Genomic DNA, 16,914 nt, shown 5'->3' on the forward strand with positions numbered 1-16,914 from the left:
TGCAAGGTGTCGATTCGTATTGAATTGATGATGCCCTACAATTTTTTAATTCACTTTTTTTCTCTATCACGTTCTGTTTTTGAGATAAAAATGCTAACGCCGTTGTTTTCCACCAGGTGGCGCTATAGGTGGTTTCATTGCGTAGCACATGGCTACTTTACTGTACCTAGACACCACTTCTATGCCTATAGCTGCCACCGTTCTCAAGTTAATGGCGGTGGACAGGATATGGGTGGACACACTGTAGAATGAATGAACAAGGTGCACATGGTGACGCTCCACTCCATTTACATGGGCATTTGCAGAGCCCAGTACTTGGGATTAGTGGGGGTTTGAATACTATTAGTAAATTATCCTCAATATCATGTATAGGGGATAACCTATAAACTTTGTAGTAAACCTTTTAAAGAGGTTACAGTGCCTACAAGTAGTCTTCAACCCCCTGCAGATTTAGCAGGTTTGATAAGATGCAAATAAGTTAGAGCCTGCAAACTTCAAACAAGAGCAGGATTTATTAACAGATGCATAAATCTTACAAACCAACAAGTTATGTTGCTCAGTTAAATTTTAATACATTTTCAACATAAAAGTGTGGGTCAATTATTATTCAACCCCTAGGTTTAATATTTTGTGGAATAACCCTTGTTTGCAATTACAGCTAATAATCGTCTTTTATAAGACCTGATCAGGCCGGCACAGGTCTCTGGAGTTATCTTGGCCCACTCCTCCATGCAGATCTTCTCCAAGTTATCTAGGTTCTTTGGGTGTCTCATGTGGACTTTAATCTTGAGCTCCTTCCACAAGTTTGCAATTGGGTTAAGGTCAGGAGACTGACTAGGCCACTGCAACACCTTGATTTTTTCCCTCTTGAACCAGGCCTTGGTTTTCTTGGCTGTGTGCTTTGGGTCGTTGTCTTGTTGGAAGATGAAATAACGACCCATCTTAAGATCCTTGATGGAGGAGCGGAGTTTCTTGGCCAAAATCTCCACGTAGGCCGTGCTATCCATCTTCCCATGGATGCGGACCAGATGGCCAGGCCCCTTGGCTGAGAAACAGCCCCACAGCATGATGCTGCCACCACCATGCTTGACTGTAGGGATGGTATTCTTGGGGTCGTATGCAGTGCCATCCAGTCTCCAAACATCATGTGTGTGGTTGGCACCAAAGATCTCGATCTTGGTCTCATCAGACCAGAGAACCTTGAACCAGTCTGTCTCAGAGTCCTCCAAGTGATCATGAGCAAACTGTAGACGAGCCTTGACATGACGCTTTGAAAGTAAAGGTAACTTACGGGCTCGTCTGGAACGGAGACCATTGCGGTGGAGTACGTTACTTATGGTATTGACTGAAACCAATGTCCCCACTGCCATGAGATCTTCCCAGAGCTCCTTCCTTATTGTCCTTGGGTTAGCCTTGACTCTTCGGACAAGCCTGGCCTCGGCACGGGTGGAAACTTTCAAAGGCTGTCCAGGCCGTGGAAGGCTAACAGTAGTTCCATAAGCCTTCCACTTCCGGATGATGCTCCCAACAGTGGAGACAGGTAGGCCCAACTCCTTGGAAAGGGTTTTGTACCTCTTGCCAGCCTTGTGACCCTCCACGATCTTGTCTCTGATGGCCTTGGAATGCTCCTTTGTCTTTCCCATGTTGACCAAGTATGAGTGCTGTTCACAAGTTTGGGGAGGGTCTTAATCAGTCAGAAAAGGCTGGAAAAAGCAATAATTAATCCAAACATGTGAAGCTCATTGTTCTTTCTGCCTGAAATACTTAATACTTTAGGGGAACCAAACAGAATTCTGGTGGATTCAGGGGTTGAATAATAAATGACCCTCTGAATAAACTTTTCACAATTTAAAAAAAAAATTAAAAAAGAAATAACATTCTTTTTTGCTGCAGTGCATTTCACACTTCCAGGCTGATCTACAGTCCTAATGTCACAATGCCAAGGTAATTCCGAATGTGTAAACCTGCTAAATCTGCAGGGGGTTGAATACTACTTGTAGGCACTGTATATTGTTAGAAATAATACTTTTGCAAATGCAACTTAACAGGGGAAGTGACTGATTATCCTCGGGCTAAGTTTTAGCCACCGGCTGATTATCCTGGGGGCAGAGTTGTACCCAGCGGCCTTCCATATGACTGGCAAGTGGCGACCCCTGTTATACAGTGACCGCTCCAGATCCTGCCATCTGTTGCGGAGGGGTCTTGGCTCAATGACAATAAGATGCTCCAGGATCTCGTACCCCAAACAGGAGCGCTGTGCCCCAATATCTTTTCCAGGAATTACTTAGTATGATATTTGGACATAATTATTATTATTATTATTATTATTATATAATGATTAGTATAAAATTATTATATAATTTGTATTATATTTGGACAGAATTTTTATTATTATATAATTAATACATTTTTACTAATTATATAATAATAAAAATTCTGTCCAAATATAATAAAAATTATATAATTATAATAATACATTTTTACTATTATAATTATATAATTTGTATTATATTTGGACAGAATTTTTATTATTATTATTATATAATTAGTATAAAATTATTATTATATAATTTTTATTATATTTGGACAGAATTTGTATTATATAATTATTATAGAATCATTACTATAAAATTATTATATACTTTTTTATATTTGGACATAATTTTTTTTATTATTATATAATTATTTAATTATTAGTATACCATTATTATTATATAATTTTTATTATATTTGGACAGAATTTTTATTATTTATTATTATTATTATTATTATTATTATTCCACTTATTACCAGTAGAAAAAAAAGCTCCTCAAATATGTTTTCATTAAGTTTATAACTTTAAAAGAAAAAAAAAAAACAACTTTATTTTTCTTTTAATATATCATGAATATGACCCTAATGCCGTATAAACCAGCACACATGAAACCTATTGGGTTCCTCCACCGGCAGTGAATGGGTTAAATCTCCCTGTAATTTAGCTGAAAACCACAGCAGACGCACGGATCTGGGAAATGTTTCAGTAACCTTTCATGTCCAGTGGTGCGGAGACCACGGGTGAGGATGTTGCCGTAGGATCCCTGTGTCTGCCGTGTCCGCTTTTGGTGGGGGCAGTGGAGGAAGCCCTGCCCGTCTGGAGCGCGCCTTGGTGTATGCTTTGAAATGTTACACTCTGCCCGGGCCCGGCTGCAGGGGATCTGGTGACATCGCATTACAGGCCGAAGCTGCAGGAACCCTTTTGGAGCCGGTTTGTGAAATATCACTTATACACCAAACCCTAAATTGTACCAGGTGCAGTATTACCGCATCTTAGCCCCCCCTCCCCCCACCCCGTACACGATGCGCCAGGAGCTGATGTATCAAGAGTTGTCAGAGCCAGCGGGAGGTCGGACCCCCACCGATAGTAATCTACACGATATGTCGTAACCCAACGGTGGGAATAAACCTCAAAGCTCTACAATTCTCCACTGTGCGCTCTGTATTCTGCACATGCTCTGCTTGCTGTCATGTCATAGGGCACATCATGGTTTGTGCTCAGTGAAAGTAAACAACGAAGATTCCCATTGACTGACAGGAAGCAGAAAATCATGAGGAAATTGGTCACCGGGAGCAAGAACAGTGTGTGGTCATCGGCTATGAGGATAGGGTCAATATCCGTGGTCTCAGGCTATGAGAGCAGGGTGCGGACATATCCGTGGTCCTTGGCTGTGAGAACAGAGTGTGGACATATCCATGGACACCGGCTGTGAGAACAGGGTGCGGATATATCCGTGGACACCGGCTGTGAGAACAGGGTGCGGATACAGTTAGGTCCAGAAATATTTGGACAGTGACACAATTTTCGCGAGTTGGGCTCTGCGTGCCGCCACATTGGATTTGAAATGAAACCTCTACAACAGAATTCAAGTGTAGATTGTAACGTTTAATTTGAAGGTTTGAACAAAAATATCTGATAGAAATTGTAGGAATTGTACACATTTCTTTACAAACACTCCACATTTTAGGAGGTCAAAAGTAATTGGACAAATAAACCAAACCCAAACAAAATATTTTTATTTTCAATATTTTGTTGCAAATCCTTTGGAGGCAATCACTGCCTTAAGTCTGGAACCCATGGACATCACCAAACGCTGGGTTTCCTCCTTCTTAATGCTTTCCCAGGCCTTTACAGCCGCAGCCTTCAGGTCTTGCTTGTTTGTGGGTCTTTCCGTCTTAAGTCTGGATTTGAGCAAGTGAAATGCATGCTCAATTGGGTTAAGATCTGGTGATTGACTTGGCCATTGCAGAATGTTCCACTTTTTTGCACTCATGAACTCCTGGGTAGCTTTGGCTGTATGCTTGGGGTCATTGTCCATCTGTACTATGAAGCGCCGTCCGATCAACTTTGCGGCATTTGGCTGAATCTGGGCTGAAAGTATATCCCGGTACACTTCAGAATTCATCCGGCTACTCTTGTCTGCTGTTATGTCATCAATAAACACAAGTGACCCAGTGCCATTGAAAGCCATGCATGCCCATGCCATCACGTTGCCTCCACCATGTTTTACAGAGGATGTTGTGTGCCTTGGATCATGTGCCGTGCCCTTTCTTCTCCAAACTTTTTTCTTCCCATCATTCTGGTACAGGTTGATCTTTGTCTCATCTGTCCATAGAATACTTTTCCAGAACTGAGCTGGCTTCATGAGGTGTTTTTCAGCAAATTTAACTCTGGCCTGTCTATTTTTGGAATTGATGAATGGTTTGCATCTAGATGTGAACCCTTTGTATTTACTTTCATGGAGTCTTCTCTTTACAGTTGACTTAGAGACAGATACACCTACTTCACTGAGAGTGTTCTGGACTTCAGTTGATGTTGTAAACGGGTTCTTCTTCACCAAAGAAAGTTTGCGGCGATCATCCACCACTGTTGTCATCCGTGGACGCCCAGGCCTTTTTGAGTTCCCAAGCTCACCAGTCAATTCCTTTTTTCTCAGAATGTACCCGACTGTTGATTTTGCTACTCCAAGCATGTCTGCTATCTCTCTGATGGATTTTTTCTTATTTTTCAGCCTCAGGATGTTCTGCTTCACCTCAATTGAGAGTTCCTTAGACCACATGTTGTCTGGTCACAGCAACAGCTTCCAAATGCAAAACCACACACCTGTAATCAACCCCAGACCTTTTAACTACTTCATTGATTACAGGTTAACGAGGGAGACGCCTTCAGAGTTAATTGCAGCCCTTAGAGTCCCTTGTCCAATTACTTTTGGTCCCTTGAAAAAGAGGAGGCTATGCATTACAGAGCTATGATTCCTAAACCCTTTCTCCGATTTGGATGTGAAAACTCTCATATTGCAGCTGGGAGTGTGCACTTTCAGCCCATATTATATATATAATTGTATTTCTGAACATGTTTTTGTAAACAGCTAAAATAACAAAACATGTGTCACTGTCCAAATATTTCTTGACCTAACTGTATATCCGTGGACACAGGCTGTGAGAACAGGGTGCGGATATATCCGTGGTTCTTGGCTGTGAGAACAGGTTGCCAATATATTCGTGGACACCGGCTGTGAGAACAGGGTGCGGACATATCCGTGGTCCTTGGTGTGAGAACAGGGTGCGGACATATCCATGGACACCGGCTGTGAGAACAGGGTGCTGATATATCCGTGGACACTGGCTGTGAGAACAGGGTGCGGATATATCCGTGGACACCGGCTGTGAGAACAGGGTGCGGATATATCCGTGGACACCGGCTGTGAGAACAGGGTGCGGATATATCCGTGGTCCTTGGCTGTGAGAACAGGTTGCCGATATATTCGTGGACACCGGCTGTGAGAACAGGGTGCGGACATATCCGTGGTCCTTGGCTGTGAGAACAGGGTGCGGACATATCCATGGACACCGGCTGTGAGAACAGGGTGCGGATATATCCGTGGACACCGGCTGTGAGAACAGGGTGCGGATATATCCGTGGACACCGGCTGTGAGAACAGGGTGCGGATATATCCGTGGACACCGGCTGTGAGAACAGGGTGCGGATATATCCGTGGACACCGTGAGCAAGGATGGTTGACCTTAGGGAGATCAACATCCTCCACTGCGGAGACACCATCACGTGTTTCTCAACGCAGTGATTCTAGAGCAATGCCCCCTGGGAAATATTCAAATCAAGAAGGCCTGCGGAGACACCATCACATGTTTCTCAACGCTGGCAGGAAACTAGCCAGGTCTTTCACCGGGAAGGAACAACCACGGGAAGGAAAGTCTCCAGTCAAGGAGACCACCTATGCCAAACATGGTATCCATCCACAGACAGCCGTTTCGTGGTATTTGCCCCTCATCAGTGTGGAGTAGGAATCTGGCTAGTGGGACATTGCCTAGTAAAAGACTATGTGAGCAAGGATGGTTGACCTTAGGGAGATCAACATCCACCACTGCGGAGACACCATCACGTGTTTGTCAACGCAGTGATTCTAGAGCAATGCCCCCTGGGAAATATTCAAATCATCTTGATTTGAATATTTCCCAGGGGGCATTGCTCTAGAATCACTGCGTTGAGAAACACGTGATGGTGTCTCCGCAGTGGTGGATGTTGATCTCCCTAAGGTCAACCATTCCTTGCTCACATAGTCTTTTACTAGGCAATGTCCCACTAGCCAGATTCCTACTCCACACTGATGAGGGGCAAATACCCCAAAACGGCTGTCTGTGGATGGATACCATGTTTGGCATAGGTGGTCTCCTTGACTGGAGACTGCCCTTTCCGTGGTTGTTCCTTCCCGGTGAAAGACCTGGCTAGTTTCCTGCCAGCGTTGAGAAACATGTGATGGTGTCTCCGCAGGCCTTCTTGATTTCAATATCCGTGGACACCGGCTGTGAGAACAGGGTGCGGATATATCCGTGGACACCGGCTGTGAGAACAGGGTGCGGATATATCCGTGGACTCCGGCTGTGAGAACAGGGTGCGGATATATCCGTGGTCCTTGGCTGTGAGAACAGGTTGCCAATATATTCGTGGACACCGGCTGTGACAACAGGGTGCGGACATATCCGTGGTCCTTGGCTGTGAGAACAGGGTGCGGACATATCCGTGGACACCGGCTGTGAGAACAGGGTGCGGATATATCCGTGGACACCGGCTGTGAGAACAGGGTGCGGATATATCCGTGGACACCGGCTGTGAGAACAGGGTGCGGATATATCCGTGGACACCGGCTGTGAGAACAGGGTGCGGATATATTCGTGGACACCGGCTGTGAGAACAGGGTGCGGATATATTCGTGGACACCGGCTGTGAGAACAGGGTGCGGATATATCCGTGGACACCGGCTGTGAGAACAGGGTGCGGACATATCCGTGGACACCGGCTGTGAGAACAGGGTGCGGACATATCCGTGGACACCGGCTGTGAGAACAGGGTGCGGACATATCCGTGGACACCGGCTGTGAGAACAGGGTGCGGACATATCCATGGACCCTGACTATGAGAACAGGGTGCGGACATATCCATGGACACCGGCTGTGAGAACAGGGTGCGGACATATCCGTGAACACCGGCTGTGAGAACAGGGTGCGGACATATCCATGGACACCGGCTGTGAGAACAGGGTGCGGACATATTCATGGACCTCGGCTGTAGGATGATGATGAGACAAACGCATATACATTAAAAATTGCTTTACTACACAACAATAATATTTTGTATTGAGCAGCGATCCTACAATACAGCTACCACCACTATAATGGAAACGGGCACTCCAATCCACACAAATCATCACAATAAGAACTGTCACCAGAGCACCAATCACTGCGCAGCTTTCATTCTACCAGACCGGTTTTAAAAATGAAAGCGGATCTCTGATTGGTTACTATGGGCGATAGTTTTGATAAATGATCCCGATTGTTTATTTATTTATTTTTTTCCTTCCATTGGTATTCCTGTGAATGAAGTGCTGGTATGTCGTCCTGACCTTTGTTATTGGGGTATTGCACCATAACCACAGGCATTTTCACCAAAATCAAGGTGCACCCCAATGTCTTTATTATATTTTGCATTAAAAAATAAAATCCGCTCCTTTTGAACTGTTGCTTCTTTGTGTTGCAGGTGATCGGCTTCTTCAGCTCTCGCCTGGAGCAGGCCGGGGCCGACCTCTCGGTGGAGCGGGTCCTGGAGGTCATCAAACAAGGGGCAGTTGCTCTTCCCAAAGACCGGCTCAGGGTAAGTCACCAAGGACCGGGGGTCCGAGAGCTGCGCAGCCCGACGTGCCCAATAATTACAGGAAGCCCCCGCTCACAGGGCCATTGTCAGAAGCCGTACTTGCCCCACATTGATGTCTTGTATACCGAGCTCAGATCCGTCCATTGGGTTTTGTCCTTATGTTAAAATTTTGTTGCATCGGAGTTAATACATAGAGACCTGAATCCATAATTCAATATTATATAGTAGACTAGCTGTACTACTCGGCTTCGCCTGGGTTAATAACTGTTGTTTCCCTGTCTGTCTATCTCTTTCCCTGTGTCTGTCTTTGTCTGTCTCTTACCCTGTCTGTCTGTTTCCCTGTGTCTGTCTGTTTCCCTGTGTCTGTCTGTTTCCCTGTGTCTGTCTGTTTCCCTGTGTCTGTCTGTTTCCCTGTGTCTGTCTGTTTCCCTGTGTCTGTCTGTTTCCCTGTGTCTGTCTGTTTCCCTGTGTCTGTCTGTTTCCCTGTGTCTGTCTGTTTCCCTGTGTCTGTCTGTTTCCCTGTGTCTGACTGTTTCCCTGTGTCTGTCTCTTTCCCTGTGTCTGTCTCTTTCCCTGTGTCTGTCTCTTTCCCTGTGTCTGTCTCTTTCCCTGTGTCTGTCTCTTTCCCTGTGTCTGTCTCTTTCCCTGTGTCTGTCTCTTTCCCTGTGTCTGTCTCTTTCCCTGTGTCTGTCTCTTTCCCTGTGTCTGTCTCTTTCCCTGTGTCTGTCTCTTTCCCTGTGTCTGTCTCTTTCCCTGTGTCTGTCTCTTTACCTGTGTCTTTCCCTGTCAGTCTGTCTCTTTCTCTGTGTCTGTCTTTGTGTCTGTCTCTTACCCTGTCTGTCTGTTTCTTACCCTGTCTATGTCTGTCTCTTTCCCTGGCTGCATTGTGACACGGCAACATTCCATATAAGGGCGTGGCTGCGTATTCTTCTGACGTTCTGGCTGCACTGTGGCTCCCAGCTCCATTCGCTTTAATGGAGGCAGGTTTTTTGGTGAATAACTGTAAAGCGTGGGGTTAAAAATTCCCCTCAAAACGCTCTCGAGGTCCAGAAGTGTGAGTGTGCAAAATTTTGTGGCTGTAGCTGCGACGGTGCGGATGCCAATCACGGACACACACACGCACACGCGCGCGCACACACACACACACACACACACACACACACACACACACACACACACACACAGACATTCAGCTTTATATATTAGATGTTCTCCAGATCTTGTGATAAGGTCAGTCACCTACTGCACCGTCTGTAGCTGCAGCGCCTCTTATGTTTTGATCCCAGAGATGCATTCACACTTCTGCAAGCTTCAGAGCTGAAATCCTTCAGCCTTCCCTGCTTGTTTGGTCTCAGACCTCACAGGTCCTGTGCACACGGTGAGGTTTTTTGACCTTCCCTGCTTATTTGGTCTCAGACCTCTCAGGCCCTGTGCACACGGTGAGGTTTTTGACAAATCTGTATACTTTTCCTGAAGCCAGCTAAGATTTTTTTTTTAGAATTCTGAAGATTAGATTTCTGAAGTGCTGTTTTTTTTTTCCTTGCACATTTGATGTGAATTGTTGGTGCATTTTTTTCTGCATTTTCTTTTTTTAGCCCTTCCACCCATTGACATCATTAAAAAAAAAAACACACACACATGGCACAAAAATGCACCAAAACGCAGGTGTTTTTCTGCCAGGAGGTGCAGATTTGATGCACAGAATTGTTGCACCAAATCTGCACTGTGTGCGTTTTTTATCGTATTTATTATGCATTTTTTAGTGCATTTTTGTCACAAAACTGCAGCAAAGTTTGGAGTTTTGTGCACGTTGCTGGGTTTTTTGTTTTTTTTTCCCATGCAGGTTTGCAGCAAAAAATAAAGTACAGCTTGACCATTCTTTCAGCGTTTTTACAGCATTTTTCCATCCCAAATGCATGAAAAGTGCAGCGTTTTTCCTGCCAAGAAATGCAAATTTGGTACAAAATTTCTGCAACCAAATTGTCAACATGCGCACGTAGTTTTAGAGGTGCTCTTCTTTATGAAGATCTACAGAATTGTGATTGCAGCTCTGGAGTATACGGCGTGATTGGGGGGAGAGGCCCAGGATTTGGATTCACCAGTGTTTTTGTCCCGCCTCCCCTGCGTGCCGCCGTTTTTCGCTCATTATTATGCCTCCAGAGCGGCTTAGATCCCAGGTTAGCGACAACAACTGCAGATATTTCTGTCTTCGCCCTGCGTGCTGCAGCTTGTTTAATGGGGAGCGTTTAAGAGGCCACGGCGGTATTTGTGTAAGTATGTCTTTGTTGTTAATGGAGGCAGCACATAGCTGGAGTTTTACTGCGGCCCGACAATGTAACAACAAGAATAGATTCTTTTTTTCCTGCCGTTCAGCAGCGTGCGCTGCGCTGGTAATCAGTCACGCGTCTCACTAATTACCAGCAGTACACACAGCCGCCCGGCGAGGAAGGTCATATACTCCGCAGCATAGCCAGAAGCCTGCGCCTCCATCACCGGCAGCCGGGGTACCACATACAGATGATGGAGACGAGTCCGCGGGAGCAGCACAGTGCGGGTGCGATTGTTTATCCACACCGTGTGCAACTTGGATCAATTCACAAATCAAGAGTCTGGAAGTCCTAGATCCCCCGAACATTACAGCATCGCCACAATTCCCTTTTTGTTTGTTTGGGGTTTTTTTTGCATTTTTGCAATCGCTTTAAGGCGAATTGCATATTTATTAACTATTTATTTTGGGGGGATGAAGTCTAAAGTGGCAGCAACATTGCAAACTTTATCTGGCAGTCAGGCTATGCGCCCACGTTGTGTTTTTCTGTGCAGAAAATCTGCACATAAAAACGCATGTTTTCGCGGGAAATAAGCAGCTGAAAAAAAGCACATTTGTGCGCACTGGGAAATGTGCTTTTCTTAAGAAAATTCCGCACCCTGTGGCAGAATTCCGCACCCGCCGCAAAAACTGCACCAAAAATGCACCCAAATTTGCATGCGGGTTTGGTGCAATTTTGCCGAGCATTTGGTGCAATTTTTCCACGGTTTGGTCCCTGCGTTTTTTTTTTACCATTATCTATTTTAAAAACGCAGGTACCTGCGGAAAAGAAGTGACACGCTGCTTCTTTTTTGCTGCAGAAAAGCTGCAGAAATTCTGCAGCAAAACCTGTAGGAAAAAAAACAGTGTACGCACAGCATTTTGGTTTTCCCATAGATTTTGCTGGAGGACTGCAGAAAGGTTATGAACAAAAACTGCACCTTTTCTCCAGCAAAAACCGTGGCAAAAAACGCAGTGTGCGCACAGGGCCTTATTGCGTTTGCACGTTTTTTTTTTCACATGCTTTATTTCCATGCTTCTTATTGTATGTGTTATAATCATGGCAACCGCAGGGTTTCAGGCGATGTACCCCCGTGCTCGCCTCCGGGTCTCCAGCTGATGTTACAGCCGGGACCCGGCTCTCACTGCCTGGAGTGGTGCCCATGCCGCTCCCAGTAGTTTAACCCCCTGAATGCTGCGATCAGTGCGATCGCAGCATTCAGGAGGCAGGGAGAGGAATCTCTTACCGCTCCTTGGCGATCGCAACCCCAGGTTACTGAGCTATGGACTGCCTCACAGACCATGCTGTATGCACGATGTGTGAGGCAAAGTGCTGCAATATAATCCCCAGAAACAATTGACATGCGGCTTCTTTTTTCAGCAACAAAATCTGCGAGCAAAAAAGAAGCAGTGTGCGCAGCAAGTCAGGATTCTCATAGATTTTGCTGGGATAATTTTTCCTCTTATTAATAAAAAAAATTAAAAAAAAAAAAAAAATGAATGAAAAAAACACCCCATGGGCACAAGGCCTCGAGTAATCTTTGCCCCATGTCCAATACCAATGTGCATGACTATATATGTGTGTTCCACCCCTTATATCTTCTCTAGGAGCGGATTTTAACTGAACGGTTGGGGGCCCGACTGTCATATCCCCTCTGATCTCATACTCCTTCTTAAGTCCCGGACAGCCCCATTAATAGAAGGGGCTCCTCTGTTTAGGATCCTCATGCGTTGCCCAGAGTAGAAAGCGGCTGCTCTTCTTGGAGGACAGGTGTAATACTTCATTTTTCCTGTGGAGGTGCTGCTGGGAAATTTCTCACTTACTGCCACCCGATTAGCGCTAATCACTGGAGGACACTGACTGGGATCGGATTGTCGCAGGACCCTTCCATAGTGGAGATTCTGACTTTAAGGCTACATTGAGCATCTTAAGCCCCGTTCTTGCCGGTTTAACCCCTTGGACCCCCTATATTTGCTCCCCGCACGCTCCCCACCTCTGTATACTCTGCTGACTTTCTCCTGAACTCATTCCGCTTTCATCTCATTATTTTTTTTACGTTCTGTATATGGATTTGTAAAGGATTTAAAGGAACAGCTTGTTAATTGGCCTCCATTGTGACAGCTGTCTGTGTGGGTGTGAAGCGGAGACTTTCCACAGTACACACAAGCCTTTAATGGGGGACACACCTTTCTTTTACTGGTTTGTGGAGTCTTCAGATAAACGGTAGCTCCATTCACACTTGACGTTACCATCAATGGGACGGGAAGCCTTTCCGATGTTATATATAAGACACGGTCACTAGCACCGTCTCGGGTATATACACTTCTGAAGGAAAAGTGGTGGAAATCACAGGATGGAGACATTACTGACCTGCAAATGGTAAGAAAATAAGAAGTGTACAAAGTATGGCTAACCGCGGATTGGATTGTGTGTTGACGGTCAGCCCTCCACCGATGGGATACTGATGACCGTTTATTTATAGATCACCACTGAGTCCATGGTGCTGTACCCTGGGAAGGGGTTACATACAAAATACAGATATAAGTTACAGTAAACATACTGGTACATGGGGCCCTGACCTCGCGGCTACACTCCACAGGGTAAATGGGAGGGAGACAGTAGGTTGGGGGGTTGCAGCAGCTTCGGTGGTGGTGAGGTGGCAGAGAGGTCATTGCAGGCTGTAGCTTGGGTTTTCAAGTTCCGCCTGAAAGTACCAACTGTGGCAGACAATCAAACAAGTTCTGGTCCAGAATTCTAGAGGTTGGGGGGGATCCTTGGAATAAGTCATGGGGGCATTCGGATGAGGTCCCTCAAGGCTCTGTCCTGGGACCCCTACTCTTCTCCATCTATACCTTTGGCCTGGGACAACTCAAAATCCGATGGCTTCCAGTACCATCTCTATGCTGATGACCCTCAGATCTATTTCTCTGACCCAGACGTCACCTCCTTCCTATCAGCCATATCCTCCTCCTCCTTTTGCTTCCTAAAGCTCAATGTGGACAAATCTGAACTCATCTTTCCCCCCATCTCACTTAACTCCCTTACCCGATCTGACTATCACATTAAATGACACCTCAATTTCCAAGTGTGGAAGTGCGGAGGAGGTCTTGGGAGGACCGGAGATTACGGGTTGGAAGATATATGGTGGAGACAGATTATGGACGACTTTGTAGGCCAGTGTTAGTAGTCGGAACTGGATATGTTGGGAAATTGGGACCCAATAAAGGGCTTTGCGGAGGAAGAGAGAGGTGGACGGATTGGAGAGTTGCAAGACTGTTATAAGACAGATCCAGAGAGGACGATGTTGCAGTAGTCAAGGTGGGAGATCATGAGGGCATGCACTAGCATTTTAGTAGATTCTGGTTGAGGAAGGGATGAATTGTGGAAATATTTTCGAGTTGGAGGTGGCGAGAGCTTGGATGTGCGGTTTGAAGGACAAAGGAGAGGCAAGAGTTACTCCGAGGCAGCGGACTCCGGTACAGGGGAAGTGTGGTGTCATTTAATGTGATAGACAGATCGGGTAGGTCAGTTAGGTGAGATGGGGGAAAGATGATGAGCTCAGATTTGTCCACGTTGAGCTTTACGGAGCAAAAGGAGAAGGAGGCTATGACTGATAGGCACTCCGCGATTCTAGACAGGAGGGAGGTGACATCTGGGTCAGAGAAGTAGATCTGAGGGTCATTAGAGTATAGCTTTTACTGGAAGCCATGGGGTTTTGAGTTGTCCTAGGCCAAAGGTATATATGGAGAAGAATGGGGGTCCCAGGACAGAGCCTTGAAGGACACCAACAGAGAGAAGGCGGGATGAGGCAGTAGTGTGGAAGTGGGACATGCTAAATGTGCCGTTGGAAAGAAAAGAGGAGATCCGGGAGAGTGTGAAACGCAGAGGAGAGGTCAGGAAGGAGCAGTATAGAGAATTTTCTGTAGTTATAGCTATTTTGGCAAGTCATTTATAATGTTGGTCAGGGCAGTATCAGTACAGTGCTGGAGACAGAAGACCTATCCTAAGGATCGATGCCAAAGGACTGACCACTTTCTATTTTTCACTAGCCAGTTTTTAAACAATGTCTACAAGAAGTGGCGTTGTTAAGGGGAGCGCAGGATTTCTTTAATTTATTCACAGATTGGTGTAAAGCAAGTGGCTCAGCTCAGTACTATGGTACATATTAGATACCTGTCTCCTCTAACCACAGCAATCTCTCCTGATCAGCGGATCATGTGACACCCAATCCCCGAACAAAAATCACAAAATGATCAGGCCTATTAAAGTTCAGCTGCCCAATCCTTCACTATCCACATATTTTTCTATGGAGGGAGAGTTGGATAATCATGAACACCAGCTAGGAGTGGTTGTCAGAAGACCACCCCGTGATATCTTCCTCCCAAAAAATTAATAAGTAATTTTCCTATCTCAGACATTTACGGCATATCCTTAGGACAAAGAAGAACATTTCCCTCCCTGATTGATCCAGGGGTCCAATTATTATGCACCACCCCAAAATCTTTAGGATTTGACATCTGGAGGATTTATGGACGCTGTGAATGGAGTAGGGGCCGTACGTGCACAGCCGACTCCATTTACTTCAATAGTAAATGGGTATGCACAAAAGTGACTGGACATCATCGTGCATGTGTGGCCACCCAAACATTTCCCCTGTTTCCAAGAGGTAGGCCCGACTTCAATACGGCATTTTTGGCCTGTCCTGTGGATAATACCGCTTGTTTCTCAGACGGGACACCCCTTTAAGGATTTCAAGCCACTCTCCATTCACATCCGGAGCTGCTTTCAAAAATCTGCTGGTTGCCCTTAGAAACAGACTACATTCTAGCTCCTCCGCGCTGTCAGACATGTGACCTGACATCTGAGCAATATCAGGAAGCTGTCACCCATCGACCAGAGAAGAATCAGCATGGCTTCCAAGAAAATGAAAGCAAAGAATGTAGAGGTTTTCTGTTTCTTTCTTATCTTTCCTTTCACCCCCTGCCATTATCCATACATGTGTGTATATATATTTATAGATTTAATGGATGCATTAGGAACCCCGGGCGCGAGAACCCTGGCGTTTTCTTTAATGTTTCAGTGCGTGTTCCATATCGAGGCTGTAAATCCCGCTGGTTCTTTGTCTGCAGGACGTGTGCGGCACATTTACAAGCACGCCATTATAAATAACAACACATTGGCGCTTCTCATGGTATATAGCAGTGTGGGGGGACGGCTTCTGACGTGAGGGTCTTTTTGTTCTTGACAAATATTTACACTATGCAAAGCATATCTGGTTTATAGCCGGCTTTCATCTCACAGGGTCAGGAAATTATTCCCAAATGATGGTAAATTTATAGAGCCGAGCCCGTGGTACGAGATACATTGTAACTGCAAACTGTATCTCATAAGGTACTGCAAAAATGCTGACTGTATATATGTGTATACAACCACCCAGCACCGCTATGCCCCTTCCATTCCATCCATTTATTTATTCATATATATATATATTAAGGGAACAGAAGATCTTGATTCCTCAACTCTCATTTTGCTGTTAGTGTAGTAGTTCTTTGAAATTTTTTTGTAATGCACATAAAAGTATAAAACTTTATATTGTATCTTCTTGGAAAAATGTGCTTCTTTCTCCTTCAGGACAAGTTTTTCATTCTGTAAACTCTGTATTCATTGGCACAATCTGTATTCAGTGAAGACAGATTTTACTAGTACTGAGACAGGAGGTCACAGTTGCTGCTCATAAGATTCAATGGAGGAGGGAGGAGCTAGAGGTCAACGGAGACATTCTGCTGCAAGTTTTCCTGACACTACAGTTACATTTAAAAATAAATAAATTTGAAAGTGTAACTGCCGTTTCAGGAGAATTTGCAGCAGAATGTCTCTGCTGTCCTTTCTCGGTAACATCTGTCTGCCGCTCCGTTCTCTTTAGCATCTGTCTGCTGCTCCGTTCTCTTTAGCATCTGTCTGCCGCTCCGTTCTCTTTAGCATCTGTCTGCTGCTCCGTTCTCTTTAGCATCTGTCTGCCGCTCCGTTGTCTTTAGCATCTGTCTGCCGCTCCGTTCTCTTTAGCATCTGTCTGCCGCTCCCTTCTCGGTAGAATCGGTCTGCCTCTCCCTTCTTTGTAGCATCTGGCTGTCGCTCCCTTCTCGGTAGCATCTGGCTGTCGCTCCCTTCACGGTAGCATCTGGCTGTCGCTCCCTTCACGGTAGCATCTGGCTGCCGCTCCCTTCTCGGTAGAATCGGCCTGCCGCTCCCTTCTCGGTAGAATCTGTCTGCCGCTCCCTTCTCGGTAGAATCTGTCTGCCGCTCCCTTCTCGGTAGAATCTGTCTGCCGCTCCCTTCTCGGTAGAATCTGTCTGCCGCTCCCTTCTCGGTAGAATCTGTCTGCCGCTCCCTTCTCGGTAGAATCTGTCT

The 16,914-nt window shown here is 45.6% G+C and overlaps 1 protein-coding gene across 3 annotated transcripts in view; it reads left to right on the forward strand.

The window, feature by feature from the left end:
* Positions 1-16,914, forward strand: part of DYM (dymeclin) — a 363,276-nt gene that overhangs the window by 286,598 nt on the left and 59,764 nt on the right. For all 3 annotated transcript variants that reach the window (XM_075327226.1, XM_075327240.1, XM_075327233.1), the window contains one exon: positions 8,087-8,200. In XM_075327226.1, coding sequence (XP_075183341.1) covers positions 8,087-8,200 — 114 coding nt within the window. The remainder of the gene's footprint in view (positions 1-8,086; positions 8,201-16,914) is intronic.

The sequence above is a fragment of the Anomaloglossus baeobatrachus genome, chromosome 1 (genome assembly GCF_048569485.1).
Source record: "Anomaloglossus baeobatrachus isolate aAnoBae1 chromosome 1, aAnoBae1.hap1, whole genome shotgun sequence".
NCBI classification, from domain to species: Eukaryota; Metazoa; Chordata; class Amphibia; order Anura; family Aromobatidae; genus Anomaloglossus; species Anomaloglossus baeobatrachus.